Source organism: Buteo buteo, chromosome 4, assembly GCF_964188355.1.
Source record: "Buteo buteo chromosome 4, bButBut1.hap1.1, whole genome shotgun sequence".
Lineage (NCBI taxonomy): Eukaryota > Metazoa > Chordata > Aves > Accipitriformes > Accipitridae > Buteo > Buteo buteo.
Window position 1 is genome coordinate 59,370,371 of NC_134174.1, and position 14,064 is coordinate 59,384,434.

Consider the following 14,064-nt stretch of genomic DNA (forward strand, 5'->3'; position numbering starts at 1 on the left):
CAAAACATAACTGTCCTTGGTTTTTTTCTCTTAGGCCATGTTGGAGCCCCTCTGGCTTGTAATATCATAAAACTAGATGATGTGGAAGAAATGAACTACTTCTCTTCTAACAATGAAGGCGAGGTAGGTACCATCTGCTGTGTGTGTCAGGAAATACTGAAACATAAGACTTCGTGACTAACAATGTTCTGTGCTTGCTATAGGTCTGCATTAAAGGACCAAATGTGTTCAAGGGTTATCTGAAAGACCCTGAGAAGACAGCAGAAGCAATTGATAAAGATGGCTGGCTCCACACTGGAGACATAGGGAAATGGTTGCCAGTGAGTAATTGCTTAATACAAACCATCCCTTGGATGTGAATTCCTGGCTAGTTTACAGTAATCTGGAGAAGTGAATTCTAGGATAAAAGCCTTACACGGTACTTTGTTATCATTGACCAAGTAACTCCAGGCAAAGCTCCAAAGACCAATTGGGTTACAAGATCTCAAGTACACCTGCTAGGCCAGTAGTTAAGACTATGTCACTTCCACAGTGAAGAACAACAAGGTGTCTTGGTTTCTGTCAGAGGAGAATAAAGGAGCTGTCTAATTGTGTCCTGAGCTAACTGGAGAAATTGGAGAAAGTGCCCTTTCTCTCTGTAGAGAGCAAAGACCAGTTCCAGAGTAGCATGTGCCTTTCATACAACAAACCCAAACCTATTATCTTCTACTTCTTAGAGAAGCAAGACAGAGACTTGAAACTAATGGCCTCCACCTTTAACTTCTAGAATGGAACACTGAAGATCATTGATAGGAAGAAGAATATATTTAAACTTGCACAAGGAGAATATATTGCTCCAGAGAAGATAGAAAATGTCTATATCAGAAGTGCTCCTGTAGCCCAGGTCTTTGTGCATGGGGAAAGCCTGAGGGTAAGTGATGTTAGGAGTGGGCATCCTGCAAGATTTCTCCCACAATGAGTTCTGGAAGATCAGGGAACAAATGTATGCATATATAAGAGTCCTTGAACAAGATCTGTTCCTGAGAGTGCCGTGTTTATAGGAATATCCTTTTGGACCTATTGACCAATTGACACCAAAGAAAAGGAGATCTTGGCATCAAGTTACATGTTGGGTAGAGACTAATTACTCACTTGTATAGGATTAGTATGTCAGCTCAGCTCTGTACAGTTTAGAATCACAGAGTAGTTTGGGTTGGAAGGGACCTTTAAAGGTCACCTGCTCTAACCTCCCTGCAATTTGCAGGGACATTTTCAACTAGATCAGGTTGCTCAGAGCCCTGTCCAGCCTGACCTGGAATGTTTCCAGGGATGGAGCATCTACCAACTCTCTGGGCAAACTGTTTCACTGTTTCACCACCCTCATTGTAAAAAATTTCTCCTTTATATCTAGCCTAAATCTACCCTCTTTTAGTTTAAAACCATTACACTTTGTCCTATCGCAACAGGCCCTAACAATGTTTGTCCCCTTCTTTCTTATAAGCCCCCTTTAAGTACCGCAAGTTCTCTTCTCCAGGCTGAACAACCCCAACTCTCTCAGCCTTTCTGCATAGGAGGGGTGTTTCTCCACTCCTTTGCCACAGAGATGTCACCTATGCTAGCAGAGGCCAGTCTTCAATCTGTAAACCAGCCAAAAGTAATTGCTGGAGCATTCAGCACACAGAACAAACTGCATTAGTACTGCAATTACTGCTGTCAGAACTCAGATAAGTGACTTTAAAGTCCTTGTAGCTAGCTTCCAAACTCTGGAAATGGATGGGAATGTAGATGTAGCTTGTTATAGAGCTACTGTCCACAATCAAGTTCACATAGACAATCAAAGTAATTTCAGATGCCTTATCTTGGTCTCACCATGACTACTTCCACTTGTTTTCAGTCTTTTCTAATAGGTATAGTGGTTCCTGATCCTGAGACACTTCCAGAATTTGCAGCAAAACTGGGAGTGAAAGGTTCCTATGAAGACATCTGCAAAAATCCAGTGAGTGGCTTTATGTTTTTAGTGTGTTATAGATAGAATTTGATTCTGAAGTCCAATCTTGCATTGCTTTGACTTCATTCTACCCACCTTTTTTCTAAATTAAATTGGCTTAATGCTGGGTGATTCATGCAAGCAGCCTTACAGTAGAAACTGGAACTAAGTATAAGTGTCTCTTGATGTTTCAAGGGCTATCACTGTTTCTTTTCCAATGAGAAGACAGATGTGACCTTGTAGCGGCCTTAATATGAGAAATCTTGAATGTTGAAATATAGATGTGTATTCTTGCCAACCTCAGTTTTCACTGACTGGGCAATGGGTATGGTCTTGAGTTGCAATTACAAAATGGCAGCTTCACTCACTCTGCTCCTGCTCTTGTTTCTTCTAGGCAGTGAAGAAAGCTATTTTAGAAGATATGGTCAGACTGGGGAAAGAGGCTGGCCTTAAATCCTTTGAACAAGTGAGTACTTCCAAAGCTTGCTTGTCACAAGCACCTGTATTGCTAATGCAATGGCTGAGAGGTCTTCATTCCTGTTATTGACTGTGCCAGGATGGGACCTAAGACAGCTGTCCTGGACAACTGATTGCAGTAGGCAGTGAGACATTGACTGGCTGCCTCTCTTGACCAAGAGACAGGTGGCTGCACAGGGCAACTGTAGCAATTGCCATGAGATGGAGTGGAGGTTCACTACAGGCTGCAGGAGCTGTACTGTAGTTCCAGCCTATCGTCTTGCTGTGTCAGTCAAAAGGAGTTTGACCTGCATCAAAAACCAGTTTAGTTACTGGAGCTCAGTTCTTTCACTGAGCTCAAGGAAGCTGGGAAGAACTGTCCTCTAAGTAATTATGTGTCATGTGCTAAACTATTTTATTTTAATAGGTTAAAGACCTGTACATTCACACAGAGATGTTCTCTGTAGAAAATGGACTCTTGACACCAACGCTGAAGGCAAAGCGAGCAGAGCTTGTTAAACTCTTCCAGAAGCAGATTGAGGCCCTCTATTCAAGTGTGCAGGAATAAGCGACCAGTTTCATTTAAACTGCAGGGCGTATCCAAACAAATCTGTGACACTACATGGCCTATGGAGAACACAGGCATGAGTGGAGGGGAGCAAGGAGAACTTAAATATATTGTTTCTGGTATCCTGGGAAAAATGACTTTCAGATGAAGATGGCTGTAGTATAACTGACAACTGGCAGTGTTCACATCTTGCAGGACTAAGCATCAGCTGTCTAGGCAAAGCCAGAACTTTCATCTTCCTTGGACTCTGACTGAAGTGCAAAAACACTCAAGAGCCTTAGCCTTTACAAGGCAGCTGTATGCACTTCTCACTGTCAAAAGTAAATCTTGTTTTCCTGCTCCAACTATGAACTCTATTGTGACCTTTTGGGGATTGATCTGCAATCAGACTGAACTCTTTCATGCACTTACATGGTCTTTTTGGGATAGTTAAAAAAACAAGATAGTTAAAAGATAGTTAAAAAACCAAGTGCAGGAAAATAACACTTCAGTTTCCACTCAGGACGCTATAACCTGTCTCACCTCAAGCTGTCATAATATGAATTGGAGCTTAACATCTGTTCAGCAAATAGAGAAGTGAATTTCCTGTTCCTAGCCCTAGACCACACAGTATAGCTTGTTTTTAATGAAAATGAGTAGTCTGGCATCAACTGGTTCATAAGGTATGTGTGTCTAAGTTATGTATGCTTTATACTCTAGTAAGGGAGGCACTGGATCAGTTTTTGCACATGTTCTCAAATGCAATGGCAGTTATAAAGCCTCTACACTTATGACTTTGAGCCAGATAAGTGGAAAACTTTAGCTGTCATTCCTAAGGATATAGGATGCAATAAATTGTAACTGCACAATCAAACCGAAGCCTGTGTGAGTGACTTGTTTCTCTGCTGCAACCAGACTGTCAGCTGCAAGGTTTACTGCTGCCTGGTTATATATAGCTGCAGCTAGAACACAACTGCTGCAGAAAGCGAACTTGTTTCCTGTGCTGTCACTGCTCAGCCACAGCCCAAGCCATGAGGCAATAAGATAGTGCCAGACCAGATGTTGCTCCTCTACTCAACTTTCCTTTTCATGTAGTAAGGCAGTATGTGCCAAAGTCTTCAGCATAAATTCATTCTTCCAGCTCAGCCTATTGCATGAAATAAGGCACCAGATATCATTTTCTAGGGCTAAAGCTGCTTCTTTAGAAAACTATTTAGGCAAGATGTGTACTGTCTCCATCTTCAGAAACATGTCTTCACTCAGTGTATACTGTCTCTGCTGACAGTTCCTCCCTGTCCCTGTAGTAGTGGGCTGTATCAATCCAAAAGGCAATGCAGTGCTAACAAGGATGTAACGGGGGGAGGAGTACATGCAGCTTTCCCATGCCAATTCTTGTCTGTGTGTTTCTTACAGCTAGTGGCTGTTCCTCTCTGTATTTAATGCTCTTAGTCAGATATCCCAAAATAAAACCAACCAGTAGATCCGTTGGTCAGGAAAGACCCACCTCTTGCTGTAAGGCATCTTTAGGTTTGACTAGTAAAAACAACTGACCTAATTCTGTTTCTAGTCTAGACCCAAAGAACTTCACATTTTCAGGGAACTGTTGTGTCACTTATTGTGCTTGTCATAATGTGAGGCTATAAAGGCTTCTAAGACTCTGAAAGTGCATGTAACTATGCTGCTCATCTTTCCTGTGCTTCCTTAAAACAATGTGACTTAAAAGTTACTGATGGCTTGATCCTTCCCCCGAGGTGAGACTGGGGAGAAAAAAGGGAACCAGAGGGAAGAAGAAATGTATACTAAAACTGGGTTCTGATGAGCAACTCAGTTGGAGACTGTAAATCTAGTGCAACTAAGTTCTGTATAAACTTGAGGCTGAATCCTGTGATGCTACCTGCTGCAGTGCCCCAAAGGTACGTTGTCTATTGTATCAACAAGTGAAACTTCCCTACAGAGATCTGCTTGGATGTTGAAGCCCAGCACTATGTGGAGGGCTCTTCAACTAGCAGAGTTCAGATACCAATCACAGTGCTTCATTCAGCTTAAAGAGATCTCCTACTTGTGAACTGAGTAGAGAATGCCTACTTTTCTGTGCCATGTCTCAGAAAGTAGTAATTTTGTACATGTCACTCTCTAATACAGTAGAGATGCTTTCTCTTTTGGAAGAGGAAAACCACCTCAATCTCTGAACTTGGTTTGGTCTTAATGGCAATTAAGCCTCTTCTCACAGTGGCAAACTACAGTGCTTTAGATTTTTCATGTCTGTGGCACCTGCTAATAGCTGTTACAAAGACAGAATTGAATGGGTAATGGCACTGTCTAAACAATAAAACATACACAGCAATTCAAGTATAAATTGGTCTGAAACTGGTCTCTTGGGTGCTGCTTCTGCCATATGAACTGCTTCCACAATATAGATCTGAAGTGAAAACAGGAGTACTTTAGGCATGCTTGCATTGAAATGGTGCAAAAATTATTTCAGGCTATTGTTTGAGCACTGGAGAAAGCTACAGCAGGCTTGAAGTACTGTTATATTCAGTGAACAAAGATTTGAGGTAAGGATTGGCTATAGTTACAATGAAGTTCAATTCTCCACGAGTTTTTTTCCATGATACAGACTGGCACAAAAATAATGTCCACTCTTCTCTACTTCCTTTAAAAAGCTTTCATCTAGTAGCTGTCCATTATGAATTGATCCATTTGGTCTGCACTATAGATGTGAATACATGCTGAATAATGAGGTATCATAGAATGGTTTGGGTTGTAAGGGACCTTAAAGATGACCTAGTTCCAATCCCCTGCCATGGGCAGGGACACCTTCCACTAGACCAGATTGCTCAAAGCCCCATCCAACCTGGCCTTGAACACTTCCAGGGATGGGGCATTCACAACTTCTCTGGGCAACCTCACCACCCTCAGAGTAAAGAATTTCTTCCTTACATCTAATCTAAATCTGCCCTTTTTCAGTTTAAAACCATTACCCCTCATCCTATCACTACACTCCCCAATAAAGAGTCCCTCCCCATCTTTCCTGTAGCCTCCCTTTAGGTACTGGAAGACTGCTGTAAGGTCTCTACAGAGCCTTCTCTTCTCCAGGCTGAACAACCTCAACTCTCTCAGCCTGTCCTCATAAGGAAGGTGCTCCAGCCCCTGATCATCTTTGTGGCCCTCGTCTGGACCCACTTGAGCAGGTCTATGTCTTTCTTACGCTGGGGGCCCCAGAGCTGAATCCAGTACTCCAGGTGGGGTCTCATGAGAGCGGAGCGGAGGGGGAGAATCACCTCCCTTGACCTGCTAGCCACACTTCTTTTGATGCAGCCCAGAACGTGATTGGCTTTCTGGGCTGCGAGCGCACACTGCTGGTTCTTATTCAGTTTTTCATCCACTAATACCCCCAAGTCCTTCTCCTCAGGGCTGCTCTCAACCCATTCTCACCCAGTCTGTATTTGTGCTCGGGACTGCCCCGACCCATGTGCAGGACCTTGCACTTGGCCTTGTTGAACTTCATGAGGTTTCTCATGGGCCCACCTCTCAAGGCTGTCAAGGTCCCTCTGGATGGCATTCCTTCCCTCCAGTGTGTCGACCACGTCACACAGCTTGGTGTCATTGGCAAACTTGCCAAGGGTGCACTCAATCCCACTGTCCATGTTGCTGACAAAGATGTTAAACCGTGCTGGTCCCAATACCAACCCCTGAGGAACACCACTCATCACGGGTCTCCACTCAGACATCAAGCCATTGACAACAACTCTTTGAGTGTGACCATCCAGCCAATTCCTTATCCACTGAGTGGTCCGTCTGTCTAATCCATGTCTCTCCAATTTAGAGACAAGGACCATGACTAATAAAGATATGAGTCACATAAGGTAGATATTTAATATGAATGTTGATGATATAGCTTCCTTTTACTTAACAAATTGGAAACAATCATATGTGCTGCATCAGGGATTAGATTGCCTGATTTCAGCTCTCCAAATCATATAAGAATTGTATACCAACATACAATCTGTTAAGTGTATTTTCTTTCCATCTCTATGAAACAACCCCTGTGCCTGCAACAATTACTGGTTAGTCTCTTCTGTTCCTGATCTAGAAAGGAAGTGTTCAGAGGGAAATACTGACTCTTAATTCATCATTTGGCATTAATGAGGTTCTTTTCAATCAATGCTCTCAAGACAGCTCTAGAATCATTCTCTAATGTCGTAGCTAGGCAACTCAGTTGTACAAACTAAATAACGTGCAAATTACTGGCTTCTTGGCATGGGAAGTTCTCTTTTCTCCTCCTGATCACTACTTTGCATTTGAAAAACTAACTATATGGGAGATGCTTAAACTCTAGGACAAGCTTGTATTTACTCAACTCTTAAGAGATCTGGATTAAAATCAGAAGCCTCCTGGTTAATACTAATGAGGAAAGAACTCTTTCATCCATTTCATTTACTGTTGGTAATCACCTCAAAGTTACCAGGCATAAGAATACCAAGAACAGTCATTTGCAGCCTGTTGTATGTGGTAATCTAGCCCCTTCCTCATTAAGAACTGAGACACCTGGCACAGTCAGTAGCTTCATTCTGCAAAGGAGAGTCTCTTCGGATTGGAGTCCAAAGCAAGGGCAGATGAGTAGAAAGCAAAACTTTCATTGCTTTAGTGGCTGAACAGGCTGCCTGAGACGTCCATTTACTGTGACCAGTATTGTTTGGTTTTATGACAGATTCCATTTCTGATTTGGTGCAAAAACTGCCTGAACTAACGTAGGTGGCTATTTCTTATTAGCCTATTTCATTGTTTTCCTTTAAATAGCAGGGCAAGGTTCCTCTTCAGTATGCAGTTACCCTTACTTTCCATCATACTAGAGCCTAAGCTAGGTGTCATGGACTGATTCTGGGAACTCTGTCAGTATGTTTCAAACGAATTGTCTCAAAAAGGAGTTGACTGCAGACAGAGATGGGTTCTGTGGAGGTGGGACAGTGCCTCTTCCTGCATTAGTCTCCCTACAACCACAAAAGGTTTGCACCTGTGCTGGTATGAGACTACACTCGGATCCTAAACAAGATAACAACCCAAGTACCGCAGACCCATTCCTTGAACTCTTTGAGAACTTTCTAGATGAACAACTGCGCATGCTCAATGATACTGCTCCTTTGGGAGGGACACTGATAACCAGACACTATATAAGACGAAAAGGGACCCTGGGCATACCCTCCCATACCTCTAATGAAGCCTGCTTCTAGAAAATAAGTGCTTTGATTTCAAGAGGGGCAAAGCACCTGCTTGCCAGCTACTGAAACTGAACACTAACTCACCATTGCCACAGCTCAGAACGGCCTAGGATTTAGGATTATGGCTCACCATCAGCACTAATGCACAGCAGGCTGGAGGTAACAAAAACCTGGAGATAGAGATAGAGTCTGAGCAGGAGCATACAGGAGTAATGCTAGTTTGTCTGTATGTAGTTATTTCTATATACACTTAATATTGTTTAAGAAATGCTCATCTACCTGAGACAACTCATGCAGGAGAAGGTAAACCAGGTGTTAAAGCAGTAATTTGCAAAAACTCTCAACATTTGACATGCAACTAGACTAACTATGAGAGAACAAAACCACCTGCTATATTTAAGATACATTTAGGAAGCCTTCACCTGGTACAGGTTACTCCATTTTAAGGTCTTCCTTCCAATAATCCATACCAGATGCTAAATAAAAATGCTTTAGGAAAGATGTTAATCACAGCAGCAACTAGGCTCACAAAGATTTCCATTCTTGGCACTACTGCTTCCTTTCATTCTAAGATGGATCAAGAACTCCATTTTTTTGGGTACATGCTCAGATTTCAGAGGGAGCAGATACAGCTGGCTATACTTTTTTGCCACTAAAAGCACAGAATATTCTTGTAGCAAGAGCTGAAGTCTTTCTAACCTTGAAAAACAACTTATAACAGTGAAATCTTTATTCTCCCATCAGTTCACATTCCCATGCCTACAAACTAGCTCTTGTACGTCTAAGAACAATTAAATCCACAAGTGAATATGAATGTATCATTTATTTGAGGTGGACAATTCACATCATTAAAAGTCACAGGTAACAAATTTTATCTTGAATTTGAATCAGATGTTTATTTTAGTTTTCAGGGGCAGCTTCAGAGAAAGTAAAATACAAAAGATAAGCATCACGCATCACAATCAGATGCGGTTGAAGAAAAAACCTAAGATATGAACCCTCAGAATGCAATTTAAACAGCAAAAAGAAAAAAACCTGACTTAGGATAAGAAAGATGGATCTTGAAGGCAATCCATTGAATGGCTTCTTCAATTATTTATTGTTTAAAAAGTATGCAAACCATGGCACAGGCATATCCAACCCTTTCAGCCGCGAGGAAAAAAAACCCTTGTCCTAACATATTCATTGCATAAGTCTAAAGTAATACACAGAAAATTTCAAGTAAAGGATTGTGGTCTGAAGTAAAAATTCCGTTTCTTATTAAAAAAAATGAGAAGGCTATCTGTTTTTCTTCTCTCCATCCACTGGTTGATCCGTTTCAGAGTCATATTGGCATTTTTCCACACATTTCCTAGGGAACCAGCCTCGTTCTCTTATTCCACCTTAAGACATGAAAAGTTGCATTAACTTGGAACAAAACATGAACCACTACAGAAGAAAAACACAGGACTTGAAGAGACATCAAGAGGTTACCTGGGTTATTTTCTTCTCCAAGGTAGGAGATCTAAGCCATTCCTAACATCATTGCCTGGGGATGCATGGATTCTCTCCCACTGCCTAAAATGTTTTCAGAGATCTCCAAAGTTTTCCAGTGCTCTACCTTCCTTACTCTGAGAAAATATTTCCTAATACCTATCTGAATCTTTCTGTCTAGAATTCAAGTTCACAGCTCCTCTTTCTACACACCAGGGACACAGGAAGCAGCTGACAACCTTCTCTACAACTGACTTGCACACAGCTGATGACTATTTACACATACCCAGGCTTTCTCCCATCTCCTCTTCCTCTTCAGGCATGCCATCCCAATTCTTCCAGCTTTCCCTTGTAAGTCACATTTTCTAGTACTCTGATTATTTTCATTGTTTTCCTCTCAACCCTTTACACCTGATCTTCCTCTTTCTTGAGATGCAGTAACTCCTGTTACTTGTGGCAGTATTTCAGCTGAGTGTCTGCCAATGTTGAGTAGGATGGAAGGATTACTTCACACATCTGGGAAGCTATATGCTTTTATCTTTTTTGCAAGTGTTGACTCATCTTAAGATTATGACTGACTCTGTTTTCCTCAGAAGAACTGCTACTTAACCATTAATTTTTCCATCTTGTTATAGTGCAGCTTGTTATTCCTGCCTATTTATAGCATTTTGCTATACATTCCCAACAAATCTCATCACATTTTTGAAGCCTAGTTCTCCAAAATGCCAATAGTTTGAATTTTAATCCAGCCTCTCAGTATACACCAAGTTCCCCACCCAGACCACATTTCACCCAATTTAAAAAAAAACCATTTGATATAGCACAGATCTCTCCTGCTAATCTTCATAAGAAGCAATGCAACACAAAGTATTACCATGCTCATTTCAGTGACTCATTTGGGTTTGATGTTTGAAGGAGTTCATTGGAGTAAGCTGCCAAAGTACTTTTAAGCCCATGAAGCTTTCAGACCTCCCATGAAAAGCATGGGCACCTTCAATGTAGTGACTGTCAGCTACCTCTCTTTTGCCAACACAGAATGTACATGCAATGAATTAACAATTGTTTGGAAGAGACAACAGAATCTAATGTACCCTCTGGCAGGTAAAATTTTAGCTCAGTCCTAAGCAGGAGGGCTAAACTAAAAAACATGTAAAAATTTCAATGCAGGTGGCTGTGATGTTGTCTCTCTGCAGACCAGCAGGAGTCTTTAACATCTTTGATAGCCATAGCTGTTAGTTTCGTAAATGCATGTCAAAGTCCTTGGATTTGATCCCAAGCCAAAGACATAACGTCTCCTTGTTTTTAAGATGTACAAAGAGTAATCCCAGATCTTACACGTACATAGGGTGCTTAGGTAGGAAATCTGAATGTGTTTAAGAAAGACTGCTATTTAAATATCAAAAAAAGAAATCATCATTAACCTCTGTAGAGTCTAAAAGTCTACCTTTTCCTTAGAATATGAAGAAGTGTCCCCCTTCCCACTCAATCTTTGATAAACTACTAGATGAGTGATCTTTCAGTCTGACGGATTCATTTAATGTTTATCAAAACTGGCAAGTCTACCAGAGGCAAAGAGTAAAAACTGTGGATGTGGTTTCAGAGGGGAGAGAAGCTAATGCCAATAAGGTCAGTCATTGTACATTTTGAGAACTGAACATGTAATATTGTCCACATTTCTAGACAGCTATAAAATTGATTTTTAAATTTCAACAGAAAAAGTGAAAATAACTGCTTCATACCATCAGCAGCTGAGTCGAGAATCTTCTCACCGTACATCCAGTGTCTGGGGAAGAAAGCATAATAGGTAATTAGATGCCAAAACTCATCTCAATATTTCTTTTAACGAAACATAAAGGTGTGGAGCCACTAACTTTAAGCCTCTTGTGGCTAAAATCAGATCCCCTTTACTCAGTGCAATTCTAGGTTCTTCAGTGCATGGTGTTGTGAAGAATGTTTTAACACCTTTAGTCACAGGGCAGCAGACACCACTGTAATCTTCTACTGCTCGATACCGCACCTACAAATTTGAACACGACATGGCAATATATTATTGTAAGGAATTATGGCCTCGCTGACAGTTTCATACAAAAAAAAAAAAAAACAACAATTCAAGCATACTGTTAGATTTGAGCATAATGACAACAGCCGTCAGAGGGACTCTAAATTCTAAATTAACTGCTTAACAATGAGGCACAGTCATCTTTATTATCATGTTTCTTACCATCTGGAAACTAAGGAGCAAATGCAAAGAAAGCTAAATACTAAGTTTAGTTAAGCAGATGTTGCAGCACACTGTGTGGAAACACGAAGTCTTTATTTAATTGCTAAGTTTAAAAATCAAGAAAAGAAATAGTCTCAGCAATTACTTACATTTATTTATACTCATATTTCAAAGTAATTTCAGACCAAACTTCACAAATACTTACGCTTCTTACTCGCTTGTCTGCTTTCTGTTTCAGTTGCTCTATCTATAAATGATTACAAATAGAAATTTAGGCAGTGTTCAGTTTAAAAGGACTTGTGTATTCAACACAAAATGAAGTCAGGTATTGAAATCATTCAACAAACACAGGAAATATCATTAGCATTTAAAAGCACTCACAAAAGCATAAGCTTTTAGTCTATCAAAAGTGGGAGAACATTTGACAGAACTCCTGTTTCTTAAGTGTATGTATTACTAGTCAGTCTATTTTAGTTATTTAAAAAGCTGGTATATTACTGCAAAGGAAAGCAGGCAGCAGACAATTGGCTAGTGGGTAGGATCAACATGAGATATCATTGCAGATCAATTACCGTCAAAGTGTATTGATGACAGCCATCTCTTACTGGCCAATCCAGGCCATCTCCCTCAGGAATCCCAGACCATGTAAACACTTGCTTGAAGTTCTTCCATTTACTTCCCATATCATATGGAAAAATAAAGGTCTCGCCCGTTTGGTAGTACTGGATTCTGTCTTTGGCCTGGAAAATAATTAAGAAAGTCAATAATTAAGACAGTCAATTATTAATTGGCTGCACTGATTAATCTACCCCATGCTCTGATTTTATTTTATGGCTTTTTTTAAGGGCTGATGCCTGACTATTTCTCAGTTACATACAACAACTTCCACAACTCAGGATTCTTTGATTAATGATCATGAGTATAATTCAACATTGGTTGTCTCTATTCCACCTCTACAAATTGCATATACAAGCATGGTCTGAATCTCCCACATTGTGCAGTCATGTACTTCTCATTCTTTCAGTAATAATGACATCTAGTGGAGCAGCCACAGAAGAGTGTGTTCTCTTTGTTGCAATACTGTTGTTTTTATTAAACACCTACATATTACAGTCTGTGTTCAGAAGGGATATATTAGCAGCCCGTGTTTTATGTAAAAATTTAAACAGATTATCCCAAATTCTACTCTACAGCTTTAACAGGGTTTTCTTTCATTTATGTTCCATTATCCTATTATTCAAAGCTCTAATAGGACTAGGATCCAGCTAAGCTAAATTCTGTGCAAGGAGAAGGCATTACAATACTTAGGTACTAATACATAATCAAGATCCTCGTGCTAATTCTGACACAGAATAAAAGAAAGACAATATAATAATGAAATGTTTGTGGACTTAGACAAAATAACCTGGTAGCACTGAACTAGTTTCTAAACACTGAGGCAGTTCTGCTTCCTCTAACCTTAGCTTCTGCTGCTTGGCTCTATTTCTTCTGAAAAATCTTGTGAAAACCTCTATAAAGATATGGAAATCAAAGAGAACTTTAAAAGAAGACTAGGTATCTCACTATTTTCTAGTACTTCTTCAAAATCAAGGAAAATCCTCCCAAGTTTAATCAGAGAAATAGGAAATTAGGAAAATCATGAGCCAAAACATGCCACCTAGAATGGGTAGGGGAGGTGGACAATTAAAGATGCAGCCAGGCATAATGAGAAGCAAAGGCAACTCAAGTTTCAGATGAAAACACCCACATATTCCAAGCAGATAAGCAAAGTCTCTTATAAAGCAAGTATTTTTCTATGTTCACACCAATTCTCCCAAACAAAAAAGAAAAGAAAAATCTATGCAGTTAAATGATTTCTCATCTATTCTAGTGAATTTCAGAGATAGTAAGGGAAAAGCTGGTTGTAGGTGTTAAGTCAGCAGTGAACTGAAATGACACCTTTGGTTTAAATCCAGAGAGGTGAAACAAGAAATTGATAAATAAACTTTGTAACAATACAGTAAAAAAATATTGTAATAAAAGCTTACCTTTTCTTCAATCCAGGACTCGATTGAAGTTTTATTTGTCAAAATGACTTTCATCTAAAATAAGTTGTTAGGTGAAATTAGCATTGATTTTCTGCAGAAATACATCAGCTAGACAAAACCCCCCTTCATTTAACAAACTAAATTTGCTTTAAAGA

General features: G+C 40.2%; 2 protein-coding genes across 9 annotated transcripts in view; one reads left to right on the forward strand and one right to left on the reverse strand.

The window, feature by feature from the left end:
- ACSL5 (acyl-CoA synthetase long chain family member 5) overlaps positions 1 to 3,842 on the forward strand; it is a 31,140-nt gene extending 27,298 nt beyond the window's left edge. For all 3 annotated transcript variants that reach the window (XM_075026382.1, XM_075026383.1, XM_075026385.1), the window contains 6 exons: positions 35 to 123; positions 204 to 320; positions 767 to 910; positions 1,874 to 1,975; positions 2,361 to 2,432; positions 2,850 to 3,842. In XM_075026382.1, coding sequence (XP_074882483.1) covers positions 35 to 123; positions 204 to 320; positions 767 to 910; positions 1,874 to 1,975; positions 2,361 to 2,432; positions 2,850 to 2,990 — 665 coding nt within the window. In that variant the 3' untranslated portion in view covers positions 2,991 to 3,842. The remainder of the gene's footprint in view (positions 1 to 34; positions 124 to 203; positions 321 to 766; positions 911 to 1,873; positions 1,976 to 2,360; positions 2,433 to 2,849) is intronic.
- ZDHHC6 (zDHHC palmitoyltransferase 6) overlaps positions 1 to 14,064 on the reverse strand; it is a 104,492-nt gene that overhangs the window by 84,534 nt on the left and 5,894 nt on the right. For 5 of the 6 annotated variants that reach the window (XM_075026420.1, XM_075026417.1, XM_075026419.1 and 2 more), the window contains exons 5-9: positions 13,910 to 13,963; positions 12,455 to 12,622; positions 12,088 to 12,129; positions 11,533 to 11,678; positions 11,401 to 11,444 (exon numbers count right to left, since the gene is read on the reverse strand). In XM_075026420.1, the coding sequence (XP_074882521.1) occupies positions 11,401 to 11,444; positions 11,533 to 11,678; positions 12,088 to 12,129; positions 12,455 to 12,622; positions 13,910 to 13,963 (454 nt within the window). Of the gene's footprint in view, positions 1 to 8,996; positions 9,571 to 11,400; positions 11,445 to 11,532; positions 11,679 to 12,087; positions 12,130 to 12,454; positions 12,623 to 13,909; positions 13,964 to 14,064 lie in introns of those variants that run through there. The other variant, XM_075026422.1, reaches the window with a different exon arrangement.